The sequence below is a fragment of the Aristolochia californica genome, unplaced genomic scaffold (assembly GCF_029961685.1).
Source record: "Aristolochia californica isolate CCGP_79_NKW_82.1479 unplaced genomic scaffold, dmAriCali1.0.hap1 SCAF_14, whole genome shotgun sequence".
Classification (NCBI taxonomy): domain Eukaryota; kingdom Viridiplantae; phylum Streptophyta; class Magnoliopsida; order Piperales; family Aristolochiaceae; genus Aristolochia; species Aristolochia californica.
This window is the reverse complement of record NW_027181815.1, coordinates 8,095,152-8,110,215: the sequence shown is the minus strand read 5'-3', so window position 1 is coordinate 8,110,215 and position 15,064 is coordinate 8,095,152. Positions and strand designations below refer to the sequence as shown.

General features: G+C 36.4%; 3 protein-coding genes across 7 annotated transcripts; 1 reads left to right on the top strand and 2 right to left on the bottom strand.

Annotated features, from left to right (window-relative positions):
• Positions 1–2,092: 2,092 nt before the first annotated feature.
• Positions 2,093–3,792, bottom strand: LOC137950855 (amino acid transporter AVT1I-like). The gene is made up of 3 exons (XM_068797502.1): positions 3,585–3,792; positions 2,699–3,306; positions 2,093–2,608 (listed from the first exon to the last, which is right to left on the bottom strand). Exons 1-3 carry the CDS (start codon positions 3,760–3,762, stop codon positions 2,093–2,095), a joined length of 1,302 nt encoding a protein of 433 aa, XP_068653603.1. The 5' UTR covers positions 3,763–3,792.
• A 3,038-nt stretch (positions 3,793–6,830) lies between these two features.
• On the bottom strand, positions 6,831–10,347 carry LOC137950409 (low-temperature-induced cysteine proteinase). The gene is given in 6 exon segments (XM_068796856.1): positions 6,831–7,158; positions 7,580–7,839; positions 7,842–8,013; positions 8,210–8,350; positions 8,447–8,682; positions 9,802–10,347. Coding segments are annotated over 6 exon segments (1,314 nt in total). The 5' UTR covers positions 10,208–10,347; the 3' UTR covers positions 6,831–7,059.
• A 390-nt stretch (positions 10,348–10,737) lies between these two features.
• On the top strand, positions 10,738–15,052 carry LOC137949947 (uncharacterized). 5 transcript variants are annotated; one of them, XM_068796216.1, is made up of 8 exons: positions 10,738–10,801; positions 10,915–11,323; positions 12,764–12,905; positions 13,366–13,513; positions 13,633–13,708; positions 14,056–14,167; positions 14,302–14,393; positions 14,715–15,052. In XM_068796216.1, the coding sequence occupies exons 2-8, from the start codon at positions 11,288–11,290 to the stop codon at positions 14,757–14,759; spliced, it is 651 nt and encodes a 216-aa protein (XP_068652317.1). In that variant the 5' UTR covers positions 10,738–10,801; positions 10,915–11,287; the 3' UTR covers positions 14,760–15,052. The 5 variants fall into 5 exon arrangements, with proteins under 5 accessions (XP_068652317.1, XP_068652316.1, XP_068652315.1 ...); XM_068796215.1 differs by having other exon boundaries at positions 10,743–10,776; positions 10,869–11,323; XM_068796217.1 differs by having other exon boundaries at positions 10,763–10,776.
• Positions 15,053–15,064: the final 12 nt, after the last annotated feature.

Here is a 15,064-nt window from a genome sequence, read left to right as displayed (position 1 = left end):
ATTGTCTAAAAGTATTTTATTTAAGGAAACGAAAAATAAAATTTCTTAGTAAAATTTTAAATTCATAGAGAAAAAAACAAGTTTTTACTGCAACATCTGGGAAAAAAATTGGAAGCTCACTCCCAAAGGAATTCTAAAAATTCGTTCTCTGCCCATGAATTTAAAATTGGGGTTTTTACCAAAATAACTAATTTTAAAAACATATTGTGAAAAACAACAAGGCCATGAACTTATTTTAAAAAATACCCAACTTTAACCGGTCCACTGTATATGTGTACAATCAAAGGTAAAACGTAAGTTTTGACTGTCATCTGCTCTACGCGAATATATAAACATATCGACTGCCACGTCACTATTTCAACATGTCATCTGCCACATCATTAAACGATTAAAATTTGAAAAAAAAAATTTATTTTAAAAATCAAATTTATGAATATACTTTTTGTTATCTTATATCTAAATTAATAATTAATGTAATAAAAAGTAAAAAATTAACTCTTACTTATTTAACACCATTTATTATCAATTAAAAAATAAAAAATAAAATAAATACTAATTAATTAAAAAATTTACAAAACTATTATCAATTTAAAATATTTAGAAATAAAAAGAATCTTATACTTACGCATTTATTATGGATTTAAAATATTTATAAATTGAAAAATCTTACTCTTAAGTCTTACCCATTTATTATCGATTTAAAATATTTATAAATTAAAACATTATACAAAAAAGTTATTTTAGAGTTTAAAAATAAAATTTATTTGTATACCTTTTATTACCTTATTTAAAAAATAAAAATTATTTAAAAAATATATTAGTTAATTAAAAATCTTACAACACCTTTTATTATTGATTTAAAATATTTATTAACTAAAAAAATATAAAATTTTTATTTGAGTTTAAAAAATAAATATATCGGTACACTTTTTATTACCTTATATTTAAAATAATAAGTTATAAAAAAATCTTACTCTAACCTATTTAACACCTTTTTAGTATCGATTTAATAATATTTTAATTAATTTTTTTGAAAATTTTAGTTTTTAGTTTAAAATTCAAATTTATCAATACATTTTTTTCAAATTTATCGATAGACTTTTTATTACCTTCTATTTAAAATAATTAAAAATAAAATAAATATACTAATTAATTAAAAAATCTTACTCTTACTTATTTAACACATTTTATTATTGATTTAAAATATTTTTTAATTGGAGAAGGGGGTGTCGAGGCCGAGGGCGAGGCCGAGCAGTGGGGAGCGGCAGCAGCAGGCACTGCGAGAGGGCGAGAGGAGAGGAGAGGAGGCCGAGGCCGAGCTGCAGCAGCAAGCACTGGGCTAGAGGAGAGGAGGCCAAGCCTGAGTGGCGGCAGCAGGGGAGTGACTGCAACAATCACTACGAGAAAGCTAGAGGAGAGGGGGCGAGAGGAGAGGAGGCCAAGAGGCTGCAACAGGGGAGCAGTGGGGAGCGGCAACAACAGGGGAACGACGACAGTAGGCACTGCGAGAGGGCGAGGTGAGAGGAGTGGAGGCGAGAAGAGAGGAGAGGAGGCTGAGGCCGAGCGACGAGAGGAGAGGGGGCGAGAGGAGAGGAGAGGAGAAAGATGAGCGGAGAGAGTGAAAAAATATAAGAAGTGAGGGTTTATGTGGCGCAAGATGACAAGGCATATGATGTGGCATCTAACCAGGTAGATGAAGTGTCAAAATAGTGATGTGGCAGTTGACGTGTCCGTCTACTCATATTGTACTGATGTCGTGGCAACACATAAGCAGTCAAAGCTTACGTGTTACCTTTGACTGTACACATGTATAGTAGACCGATCAAAGTTGAGTATTTTTCAAAATATCCTTTTTAAATTGATTATTTTGGTAAAAAGCCCTTTGTTGGAAGATTCCGTCAACAAAAATAAATTCATTGAGAACAAATACACGTTTTTACGAACTTAGAATTCCTTAAGTTTGGTCATTTTACAAGTCCGCATAAGGATTGGCAGATTGCAAGCAGAGGTAGTAGACCCGTGAAAAAGAGTTACATGGAGGCAGTTTAAGATAAATGTATAGATCTATAACTGAATAATACACATGCAATGCTTACATTTGGTTTATGATCCCTCGTAGAGAGGAAACAGTACCCAGCATTGCAAAAGAAGACCCAATTGCTAAAATGCCTCCAATAATCATCAACTCAAGTCTAGAACTTCGAGAAACTGGGCAAATTTTGAGGTAACAAATACATGGCAGTAGCATTGATGCAGAACTACTCAGAAACGAACCAGTTAATGCCATAACATTACCGAAAAATGGAATTGTTAAAGCTACAATAACAGTACTGACAACAAGTAGAGTTCTAATGAAAACTATGTTAGCTCCTTTCATGTTGAAAATGGGGGAAATGTCCTCGATCGCCGTCGCAATTGGAGTGATCATCAACGCGTATTTGGTGAATGGATTGATCAGGGTGGTGTAAATTGCGAGTTTCGAATTTATCTTTCCGATGGGAAGATTTAGTGTCACCTCTGGTTTTACATCTTGCCCATACATGAGATAGCCCAACACACCCATCGATCCGTAAGCCAACGTACACAAAATAAAACACATTATCAAAACCTGCAAGATAGAACAAAATAAAAAGGTTAAAATATAAGTGTTAGGTCTTGGGTGGAAAACCCAACCAAAGGAAGTCATAGTATTACTTACAGTAGGGAACCGCTTTCCATCCTTCGTAGAAGCATAAATGGAGGGGAATACAGGATGACCGCAAAAGCAGAAGGCATATAAGCTAAAAACAGTAGGGATTCCTTTCAAATCGAAGATCTTTCCTCTTTCATGGAAGCCAACACCATCCATGGCACCCGCCCAAAGAACAGATCCTACTAGAACGACAGAAACCATAACCCCACCTACTGACAAAAAAGAGAGAAGGTCCAAGCTCCTCAGCCAGGTTGTCGGCAGAATTACGAGAGCTGCAAGCAAAATATACTCTTGTTTGCCATCTATTCTTATACCAAATGCCTCAAATCCAATGTTTGGAAATAACTTCTCAAAGTTATCACCTTCTAATATCAAAAACTCCACTGCGACTAAATACAGCTCAAGATACATTAAAGTGGATACTATTACTCTTCCTTTGTAGCCAAAAGCCACCTCACCAATGTCAGGATAAGTTTTGGCAAGCGGATTGGCCGCCATGCATTTCTGCAATAGCACTGCTGTGTAGCAACAGATGATCGCGACTGCTAAAAGAAGTATCAAGCTCATCCATCCTCCTTCAGAGAGCGCATGGGGCATTGACAGTATTCCAATCCCTGCAACATAAAAAAAAAAAAAAAAAAAATTACAACAAGACAAATGGAAAATAACGTAATTCCCACTTCCGTTAGTATTTTTCGGAAATCTGTTCTTTTTATAAAAAATCGTTATTACTTTCCTTGGCATTTGCTAACTTCTTTCCTTTTCTTTCGGTTTTCCTTCATCGTCATGACAACCACAAGAAGGTGACTGAGATAAGGTAAACCAGTTGCACATGGCAGCGAACAGTAAAAAAAAAAAAAACAGTGAGAAGGAGATAAAGACGAAGACAGACCCGAAAGTGCGTTGACAACGTTAAAACAAGTTTTGAGGAAGGAGGTGCCTCCCTGAGGATTGTGCCGGACATTCTCTTCTCGGCGGTCGGGCCAACTGAGGAAGGGCAAATTGAGGCCAAACTCGTCTCCGTCGGCCTCGGCCTTGCTGAGGAGAACGGGAGCCGATTCGAGAGCCATTAAGGAATGAAGGAAATAAATTAGCGATTGAGAAAGTTGATCGGCTGTAGGTTTTGGGAGAGACGATGGATGTCTCGCCTTTTGTAGCCGATGGTAGACGTACATGTGTTTGCTTTCGATCGTCTCGAGCGAAATTGGAGACTTCCAATAATTCCACGTGTTATCCAATTTACCCACGAGTAAGATAGCGAGGTGGACACTGATTCCTGATCCTATCCGAAAACTGTACCACATGTTTATATATCTCCACACAAATAGCCGACATGGGAAAAACGTGTCTATGTAATCCACTACTGTGATTAGGTCAATTAAGTAGATATATGATAGATATGGAACTCCAGCCTGAATTTGGCAAAGTGTATATGTGGTTTGTTGCAGACTTATGGAATGCATGTCTAAGCCTTACTAGTGATGGTTTATACCCATTTGGTAAGATGCCAATGGAATTGATATTGTATAATTTGTTATCATTATTTTATAATGAGCCTATTAATTCCTCGGTTGAAGTCATTGGGCAATCATATTGATGTCTGTTTGTGCTAATTGGTGTGTAGATCTTTGATACATTTATAAGAGAGAGGTTTTCATAGAACTTCCTTGGACCACAAATGGTTTTCAGCTTATGGTCCATAAAAATTGACATGCTTTGACATATATGGGCCAAAACGATTTTGTGAGGTTGAAAAACAAAGTAAATAAATATTGTATGGGTTATCATCACAATACCAAGAAGTGGTCTTCTTATCATCAAGTGATTCAACCCAATCTGTATCTGCAAATCTTTCCATGTTGAGGTAACCATGATATTAATATTTTCTAAACAGATGGCAGCTGCTAAGGCTTCCCACTACTTTTCTTGAATCGATATATCAGTGGAGTAGGGTTGAGCAATTTTTCACTCCTGAATCAACCCCCAAAAACGTGCCAAGAACTTATATACGTTGTCCACTTGTTTGTATTGAATATGTTTTGAACAACATACAATTTATGTAGGTTCTCTGTGTTTGTTTGCAACTTGATACAAGTGTCCCATATTTGTTTGGTTGTTTCATGGTTGACCATATTATTGGCCACATATTCCTCCATGCTATTTATCAGCTAGCTAATCACCAATATATCATTCTTCAACCACTTAATATAGGAGTTGTCTTTCTCATTAATAGGTGGAGTTGGTTTGGCTAGATGTCCTAAGAGGTCTCGTGTAATGAGAAACCTTCTAATTGGATTGTAACCAACTCAAGTAATTAGACAATCCATGTGATCTTCAACCATCAAGAATGAAACCAGAACACTTCACTTACACAATAAGAAGAGAGATGTAACTCAAGGATCAATAACTGAATAAGACTTATAAGACTTTGCAAGCTTGAACCATGCGTTAATGCACCTCTGATATGAGTAAATGAAGCACCTTGAAACAAGCCAATAAGAGAGAACCAACCCGAACCAAACGAGTTGAACATATGCAAATTGATAACCAACTCAGGAAAGAGAAGAGAGCTAACCCAAACGTTTGATAACCCAAAAGTAATACTTACATCAACTAATCATGCACTAAATAAGGAGACCACATGCTGGTCGAGATCAGAAATAGGTAAGCCAATAATGTCTTTCTCACTTAAGAAATAATATCTAAGCAAGAAATCAAATCATGGAAGATCTTCCTCCAATCAACGATTTACCAAAAAAAAAAAAGGAAACCTTCCTTTTAATGTCTTAGGCGTGACTTTACCAAAACAATCTCAATCTTTGACTTGCCTTAAATATTTTAAGCAAGGAGAGAATTAAGCAAGACAATTAGTAATCATGCCAAAGAAGAGTATCTCAGATAAGTTGGAGATCCTTTAAGAAGGAAACTTTCCTTCTAATATTTGGGTACCAACGACCAAACCAAAAACCAGCCTTTGCTGCCTTTTTTTTCTTGAATCTTTTGGGTAAGTAAATTGTCTTCTTCAACTCATCAGCTTATCACTAAGCAATGAGCATTGATAGCTTTTAATCATGCATGCATAGCCTCATGAATAACATCATAATCTCCTGAAATCATCAATAACCGAGCATGACTTTGACTAATAATATCCATCATTCCACAATCATTACCCTAAGAAGGGAGAAAAAAGATAAAAAATAAAGATGATTTACATAATTGCTACTATACTCGGGTTACTTCTTTCAATAGCCACCCTCTCCAACTAAGAAGGACATGAGGGAACAAGAGACCCCTCCTCCTCCCTCTTGTTCTCCCTCTTATTTTGATGAGGGGTAGAGCAAGGTAGCCTCATTAAAGGGGGTCTGTATAATCTAGGAAAGAATGCTCTTTCCCATGCTCTCTTCTCTCAACCTTAGGAGGCAAGGAAGCTCTCTCTTTTCTCTGAAAAGTTGAAACTTTGTATTTTTTTTAGAAAATAAAAATTCATTAAAATGTTAAAATATCTTTATAAAAAAATAATTTAAGATTTTGAGAGTTGCTGAACTTACAACTAGGAACACCAGATTAACTTTGAATATTCCAAGGAATGAGAATATTTTAGTAATTTTTCAGGAAAATGAAATTAGCTTTTTTTCATGTCACAAAGCTTTCCCCTAAACAACATATAAAACCTCGTCATAAGCTCCTATTTATCAAAGTCCTTACATAATCCACAGCTGAATAACCTACAATCCCTAAGATTCCATAAACTATTCCTAGAGCACTCATCAAGTATTTACAATCCAACAGACCTATAAATTTTCCTTTTCTGGGATTCTCATAAAATTACTGGCAGTCCAATTGCAAATGTAACATCAGGCCAAATAAAATTAAGTAGATCACCTTACAACCATATTTAATAAAGTTTTAATCCCTGATGAATAGACAAAGCTGTTACTTTTTCCTGCATGCTATAAAAGCTGTTACTTAGTAAACATGAGAGTAAGCTGAAGTAAAATTTCTTGCAACCAGAAGGAAGAGTAAATGATTAAAAATTTAAAAAAAAAAATCTGAAGCAGTGACTTTTTTATATTTCTTTTTTTTAGAAAGAAAAGTATAAGCCTTATAAGACAGATTTCTCTTTGCTGAAAATGTCATACATAAATAAAAGATCTGTGGTAATAAGGAAACAAAAATAATGTGCTGTAGAGCTTAATCAAGCAATCCATAATACAAATAGAATTCGACAATTGCACTTAAAGTCCCCCCAAAACTAGTTTCACAAGGGCAGGACAAGATTCACCGATACATATATGAGACAAAATTCTCCATGAACAATGGTATGAAGAAAAAAATGTCTTCCGATAGAGTATATTATGACCAGAGAATTATAAAACCCAAGCCTCATATAAGGACCTCCAGCTTCTGAAACTTGCGGTAGGATCTTTACTTTCCGTTCCTGTCACTAGTGTCGAATTCTTCATAGACTGCAGACATCAAGGCATTGTCGGTAAGGTAAGAAAAGATGCATCCAAGAAATAACAAACCTGAATTGCACACACACCACCTTTTCCCAATCATTCTGGATTTTTGTTCCTCTTCTTCCTAAATTTTGGAATGTGTTTTTATGAATGATTCAAAAAGAGTTCAATTTACACCAAAAACAACCTCATTCAAACCATCCGGCTGAACTTGATCTTAGGTGTCAGTTGCCAGTACGTAGCGAGAGGAAAAAACTTCCATAACTTTAATATTGCAAGGAGAAAAAACACATTTTCGAACTCTACAGAAGATTTATACTTAATTATATATGAACATTAATAGAGAAAGAAGAATAAAGAGAGAAATGGATATCATAAACAAACAGGAAACAGTAAAAACATGTATCTATTAGAGAATGACGTGTACCTTTAAGCACTGTTTTGTTCTGGACTCACAGATTGGATAATCATGTGGGCAACAGTAATGGTGGTCCTTACAACAAACTGCAGAATCCATTCCACAACATCCCCAAGACAAGCAGAACCCAAGGACACGCCAAGTGCAGCAACAGGTGTTTCCAGGAGGACAATGGGTGGTAAGGCTACATTTGGTGGGACCTGGGGCAGGTGGAGGAGGAGAAGGATTTGGATTTTTCTTCGTAGGGTAAGAAGCTAGCTGGTATATGCACAAATCCCTTGTTTAATTCCACTGTTTCGGAGCAAATGAACATAGCCTTTTGTTCCCCATTGAGTTCCCCAGGAGTTTTTCATAATCCAATAATCAACACCATTTTCTGAGCCATACCCAACAATTAGTCCAGCATGGTTCAAAGAAGTTGAGCAGGGTCCACTGAATATTCCCTGACAAAACAATGAATGTAGACCATCACAATCATCCTTAATTAATTTCATTATCTTTTCTGCTTTCCATGAAATTCTAACACCAATAATAGCATCAAAAGTTTAAGCGATCAATTTAGAAAAATTTTTGAAAGATTACCAAGCAAAGTAAAATTTTAAAAAATATCAAGGCACACAATGCAATAAGGATACACACCTTTGAGTATAATTGGAATGCTCTCTCACTGCCACACAGCCCCACACTCACTGGTTGTTTAGCAACTGCTTGGAGTAACTGGTCCTCGTCATTTGGAGGCACATCAACATACCCATCAATGATTACAATCTGCCGGCTTACCTAAAACATTTATGAGAAAGGAAATATTAGTTGAATCAAATCCTCACAGAAAGAAATGGATAAACTCATTATTACAATGAGCTTTAGATGATTAACCTTCTCCCAGTCACAAGGCTTATCAGCAGCTAGATATGGGTAATCTTCCTCAGTATCAATTCCACCATTTTTAATAACCCACTGAAAGGCATAATCCATAAGCCCTCCATTACAGCCCATATTGTAAGTTTTATCACAGTCACATAACTCCTGTTCAGATAGGCTAATAAGGGATCCAGTGAAGATCTGGTTTATGCCTTCCATGGCACCCGTGGCTGAGAAAGCCCAGCAATCACCTTAAACAAAAAATGGAAGTTGATCAGCACATGATAACTAAGTAATAAGAAAACTGTCAGACCAGAACAACATGGTGGTTAGCTAGGATTGGTGCGCTATGCAGATCTTCAAGTACTTTGCATCTAAAGGTGCTCCGTAAATGTCAATAGTTGCAAGGGAACAGATCACTGTTGATAGATATAAACATGCTAGAGCTCTCCATTCCCTTCTATCAATTTTATCTCTGGTATATTTCTTCTTCATATGTATGAAACCTTGCACTGTGTCCTGAGCCTTGTTCATCAGAACCAATTAGGACTTCTCTCAGCTTGCAAAGGTCTATCAAGAGTTTACAACATTTTATCAATGAAAGAAGGATGAGAAACTTAGGAAGGACAAAATTATTAACAAGTGTTCGACAGGTCTGTAACCTAAACTCAAAATCAACTCATTAAATAAGAGCAAATTTCACATGGGTTCCCACTTCAAAGACTAGGTACGACTGGAAGACTGAGGTACAGTATTAAGTCTAGTTTTAACTAATTTGTAATAGTGCATTTCATTGGTTTGGTAAGAAAAGTAGTACTGAAGAGCTTTTATTTGCTCGGATGAGAAGCTCACGGAAACCTTAGCGAAAGCTATTAGCGTGCAGAAGACCAATTTTAACCTTTTTCCTCGACAAGACAGACGATGTTATCCATTCCTAAAAGAAAAAAAATTCCAAAATGTGCAAAAAAGCTGATTCCAGTAATCAGTTACCCACATAAACTTTCATAGCTTCCATTGAATTAATTACAACTGGAAAAGACAAGCATTTGGGGCTGTCAAATACATAGTCATAGATGAACAAATATATTTTTGGTGTATGAATGTCAAAAAGTATATATATATATATATATTTTTTTTTTTTCATAATCACTTAAATCAGTTAAACAGTTAGGAGGCAAAAAGATGCCGTGCTTGTTTAAATTCAAACATCATCATCACACACCCATTTGAACCAAGATAAACGTAAACAACTAGTACCTGACGAACTGTCGCGAAAAGAAGAACGAGGTAGACGATTTCAACAAAAAAAAAAAAAAAAAAAGGCCCAAATTCTCCACTATAATAAACAAAAAAAGAAAAAAAGCACATACCACAGCTTCCCTGGTCCTTGACACCCGTGACAGCACCTTTCTCCCTCCAATCTATTGAAGCCGGAATATCCTTGAGGGAAAGCACTCGAGGTGATCGGAGAAACGGGGAGGGGTGAACGGCAAGGCGCAATCGGGTAGCCTTGAATTCATCGTGGGAGAGATCCGCAAAGTCATTAAGCGCAAGAGTGAAGGTGAAATTACCCATGCTGTTGTGCTGGTTAATGAATTCCAGATTATCCTGAAATATCCGAAATCTCCGGAGCTTCTCTTCTTCCAAAGGATAAAATTTCCCATGTTGCTTACACCAGGACTCAAAAAGTTCCGAGTAAGAAAGCGCTAGTGGAGGAAGGAAACAGAAGAAAAAGAAGAAAGCGAGAGTGGGAAGGGACGAGAAGAGGTGAGCCATTATTACAGTGAATCAGTATAATCAGCGGACAAATTGACCAGAGACAGATGCTCGAAAAGAAAGGAGAGCCCGAGACAGTGGCGACTCTCCAAACGGCAGGGCGCCAAGGCGGACTCTGGAACGTTGGTTGGGCTTCGTCGTCCCACGTGCAGCCTGCGTGGTCTGGTCGATTGTGAGGACAGGAAGTAGGGAAAGGTCAAATGGAGGTTTCCCAATTTGTTAGGACTCTATTACGAAGCATAATCATGATTAAGGGAATATTTAATTAATCATGGAAAATGTTTAGGTGGATAAGAAAACCCAGATTCGTACTCATCATTAATCTCAATTAAGGATTATATTTAAATTTATTCTTATTTTATATTTATTTTATTACTCATATATTCATTTTTAATAAGAAAATAGAGACAGTGGTATTATAGTAAATATATTAAACTAAGACAACCTTCCTGTAAAATCCACTATTCTGGTTTACACATGAGTCATGACCCCCAACTTAAAGTCTTCTCCATTGGTGTGAACTGGTCCGACTGAACTTCTCTGTAGCAGATTGATCTCAAATCCTGAAGGTTGAAACACTTTTTTTTCGCGCAGGTTAATCTCCATTAAATATTGATTACTGATTTTGTATTTTTTATTATATGAAAATCCAACTTTATAGTACTTGATTAATGTTATGGCGAACGGCGATGCTTTAATCCGGTAAGTTCCGGTCAGTGCTGCTGAGAAATCAGAATTCAAACAATTGTGCGAACACGAGCATCCGACAATCCTACATATGAAGGCTACACCCTATCGAAAGCTTCAAAGGTAGGAAGGGACACACTTCGTTGATGTTCACCAAGGAATCGTGCCGTTGCCAATCTGAGAAAGAGAAAAAAGAGGGCACAAGGCTGTGAATACCTCTTGTTTTTGCTGATTTGTCGGATGACGGAAAATGGGGCCTCGCCTCCAATTCGAAGAAGTAATAGCATGACTCCACTTTGATTTGGGAAAAAAACAGAAATCGGATACCGATTTTGTCTCTGCAGATAGCCTACCGCAATTAAGGTTTTTTTGTGTGTACCGGGTGTCTTCCAAATGATGGATTTGGATCCTCGGCAGTACGACCACGTGGTAAAACTTCTACTTTGTACCAGAATTGTTAAACATCTCATTTTCGTCATTTTTCTGCAATTAATTCTAACCGGTTTACTCCTCGCCTTTTATTCATTATTTTGAAAATATTTCAAGTATGCGATTTATCATCACCTATGTTATATCGATATTCCTATGCAAAGTTGTTTATCGGAGCTTCTGTTTGTTTGATTTTGAATAAATCCTCGTCTTTCAGAAATTGCTTTATTATTAGGTTGTATTTGGGCTTCGCCGCTTCCTTAAGTTTGGTTTGAAGCTCGCGTAATAGTTGCCTTCGCGCTGGTAGTTCTGTATGTGAAATGGACATTGCTGATGGAGAAAACACATTTTAGGTTCTGATGTTGTGGGAATTCGCTTAGCTGACTAGTTGTTCTGCTTGAATTTCAACACCCTGGATGATTTTATTATTTTTTTGTTTCGTCGTTTTGGTCTTGATCATTTGCTGCCTACATTAATTTGAATGCATGGTTTAATACAGCAAGGAGGCGTTGGCAAATGGCAACTTTGACAAACCAAAAAAAAAAAAAAAAAGTTTTGCTTTTTGGTTTTTATTTTTTTCTCTCCAGTAGATTTGCTCTTATTAGTTGCGGTTGCATTAGGAATAAATGAATTTCCATACGAGAGCTGTCAATAATTATTTAAAATGGAACTGATCAACTCTCAACATTCATTCAGAATGAATTGGTTTAAGTTAACATGTAGAGAGCATTTTGTTCCTAAATGACATTTGACTAATACTATAACAAAGGAAGTTCCCACCTAGATCTTTGTGATTTATTAGCTAGGTCTTAACATTGCTAACTATCTCTCCCAACTAGGAAACTGCATTAGACACATTCTTGCAGCTCTATATGGAGCAGATTAGCCAAACACCAAAATTGAACTCACTTCCCCTTAGTTTTTTCATAGATTATAGCAGTTTTATAGATAGCTTATTTATTTATATTCTTTTATGGTGTTACCACGACGGATTTTATGTTTGACAGATTATGTTCTTATAATAAGTTTTTTATTAAGATTTTGGGGCCAGCATATCCATGTTCTATATAACTACGTGAATATATTAGTTCAATGAAACTTGGAAAAATATCAAGGTTTCTAATCATATACGGATCTGACATAATATTGCTTAAAAGCCCAACACTACATCTTTTTATGTATCAGTGTTCACACTGTGATCCAAGGTTGGGTTTGGATCAAAAGTGGCTTAGCTTAGGTACATTGACTCAGATTCTTTAGTTTATCTTGCTTTGGCGCTAAAAACTATCATAAACTATCATATTCTTCATCTCTATTATGTTCTGCTTATATGGTTAGACTGGTCTAATGTAGGCTTACTTGGTTTGATATGGTCTAGACGTTCAGCTGGTATTTCTGTTTCGTAAGACTAAAGACATCTATGATTTACATTATTGACAGGCAATCAATGACAATGATGTCCGGAACATAGTCCTGTCTTATCTTGTGCACAATTGTTTCAAAGAGACTGCAGAGACATTCATTGGTTCTACAGGGATGAAGCAGCCTCCTGATTATCCTGTAGATATGGAGAAAAGAAAACGTGGGTGAATCCTATGACAATCTTCTGATCCATACTTATATAGGATGCTTTTTTTGTATGTAATGGTTTTAGAAGTTCATGGTGATTCCATGTCCTTTCATGGTATCAGATTTCCTTTGAGGAGTTTGTGACTTTTCTTGGAAAACAATTGTTTGTTCTCTGAGATTGAGCAACAGTACCTAATGAGTGTGTAAATTGGAACACCAGAGGTTTTTTCTTTTTTTAGAACAAAGATCATATTCACTGGCAAAGGTAAAAGTGGAATTGATGTCCCAAAAATAATTCAATGGCCACTTTGAAACTTTATTTTTTTGGCAAAAGTTTGGCACAAGCAGTGATCCTGAAGCTTACTTTATTCACTGTCATAACCGTTCTATCAGTCATCAGTTCTTTCATAAATGAAAGTGAGGTTTCCCATCAACATGTGTCTGATAACATTCTTTACTGGATTATCTATCAGCAATTTTCCATTTTGCACTGGAGGGCAATGCTCTCAAGGCCATAGAGCTGACAGAACAACTAGCACACAACTTGCTTGAAGATAACAAGGATTTGCATTTTGATCTTTTGAGTCTACATTTTGTTGAGCTTGTCTGCTCTAGGAAATGGTGAGCAAATTATTGGACCCTTTCTTAACTTGTTTTGGTTATTGGTATATAATTTTGTTGCTATCTTTAGTTTTTGAATGCATGCTCTTTAATTGATATGATTAATACCTTCATGACAGCACAGAAGCTCTGGAGTTTGCTCAGAACAAGCTGACACCGTTTGGGAAAGTGCAGAAATATGTTGAGAAGCTTGAGGTATATCTGATGAGTGCTTTGAAGTATTTTCTTTTTTTTTTTAGTTATAATTGTGAATCAGTACATGAGGTACTTGCTTGCCTGCCTGTTTCGTTGTATTGGCATGTTACATGTTGTTGTTGCATATGTTTTATTCATTATTTGATGCTTATTGATGAAATTTGTGTGAACCTTTTTTTCTGTACGTATGAAAGAAGAAAGAGAAATTATGCCAAAGAGTGCATGTCTTCAGACCGCTGACTAGCACATGAATTAGTTATATGCTTTTTTTTTTTTTGGCATGGGCAAAGTTTTTGGTCAATTTGGAAAAGTTGGAGGTAACTAACCAACATGTTCTGCACTCTCAGGATTTTATGGCTCTGTTAGCTTACGAAGAGCCAGAAAAGTCCCCAATGTTTCATTTGCTAAGCCTGGAGTATCGCCAAAATGTAGCGGATAGTTTGAATAGAGCAATTCTTTGTAAGTTTTCGTTTTTTACTGTCACAGAATGTTCTTTTCCAAGTTTAACCATTCTAATCCGTCCCTGATCTTTTCACATATAAAATCTCATCTTCGATGCTTTTCCTCTGCTCCATTTATGTGATTGTTGACAGCACATGCAAATCTGCCAAATTATTCATCCATGGAAAGATTGATTCAGCAAGCCACATTGGTCAGGCAATACTTGCATCAAGAGATTGGCAAGGTTAATAATTTGATTGCTTTTCTTTTTATCGTTCATGAACTTAAGACTATTGTTTTAGTTGACCATCTTCTTTGTCATCTGGGGGCATCAAAAGCTGCATTCTTTTGTTGTTCATTCCATTCCTTCTTTTTATCAGGCAATTGTTTTCTTCCATTGCTGGAAAAACCTTACAGTTAAATGTCATTCACATGTTTTATAAATTCCTTCTCATCTGCATGTTTGCGAGCTTGACCAGCTTCATAAAGAGAATCTTGTTGAGGATCGTAAAGGTTGTTGCTCTGAACTAAACTGGAGTTCTTACCTTTTAATCATGACTGGCAGGATGCACCTCCCCCTTTTTCTCTGAAGGCTTTCCTAAAGAGCTAAAAATGTTGTTCAAAGATGATATTTGCATACAAATGATCAGAATCATTTGGCTGGAAATTACCATGGAATGCACTTGAATTGCTGCACGATGAAGGTTCTTGTTGTGGGTGGTAGTGAATAGTTGGGAAGCTTTGAACATGTGTCAAAGGCTAGGACTGAAGACCATTTTCGCCAGTGAGCTATTGGTCAATGCTGCCAAATGTGCTTGTCTAAGCGCTGGTTCGTTTGTATCTATTTTATCAGATATTCATGTTTGCAGTAACATGGTCTAAGAAGTTTTTGAGCTTCGTCTACTGTTCTGTCAT

Coding starts and splice junctions, on each gene's coding strand:
- LOC137950855 (XM_068797502.1), bottom strand. CDS start 3,762: ATGGCTCTCGAATCGGCTCCCGTTCTCCTCAGCAAGGCCGAGGCCGAC. Junction 3,307..3,584: donor CGTTGTCAACGCACTTTCGG/GTCTGTCTTCGT, acceptor TTTATGTTGCAG/GGATTGGAATACTGTCAATG. Junction 2,609..2,698: donor ATGGAAAGCGGTTCCCTACT/GTAAGTAATACT, acceptor TCTATCTTGCAG/GTTTTGATAATGTGTTTTAT.
- LOC137949947 (XM_068796216.1), top strand. CDS start 11,288: ATGATGGATTTGGATCCTCGGCAGTACGACCACGTG. Junction 12,906..13,365: donor AGATATGGAGAAAAGAAAAC/GTGGGTGAATCC, acceptor ATTATCTATCAG/CAATTTTCCATTTTGCACTG. Junction 13,709..14,055: donor AATATGTTGAGAAGCTTGAG/GTATATCTGATG, acceptor CTGCACTCTCAG/GATTTTATGGCTCTGTTAGC.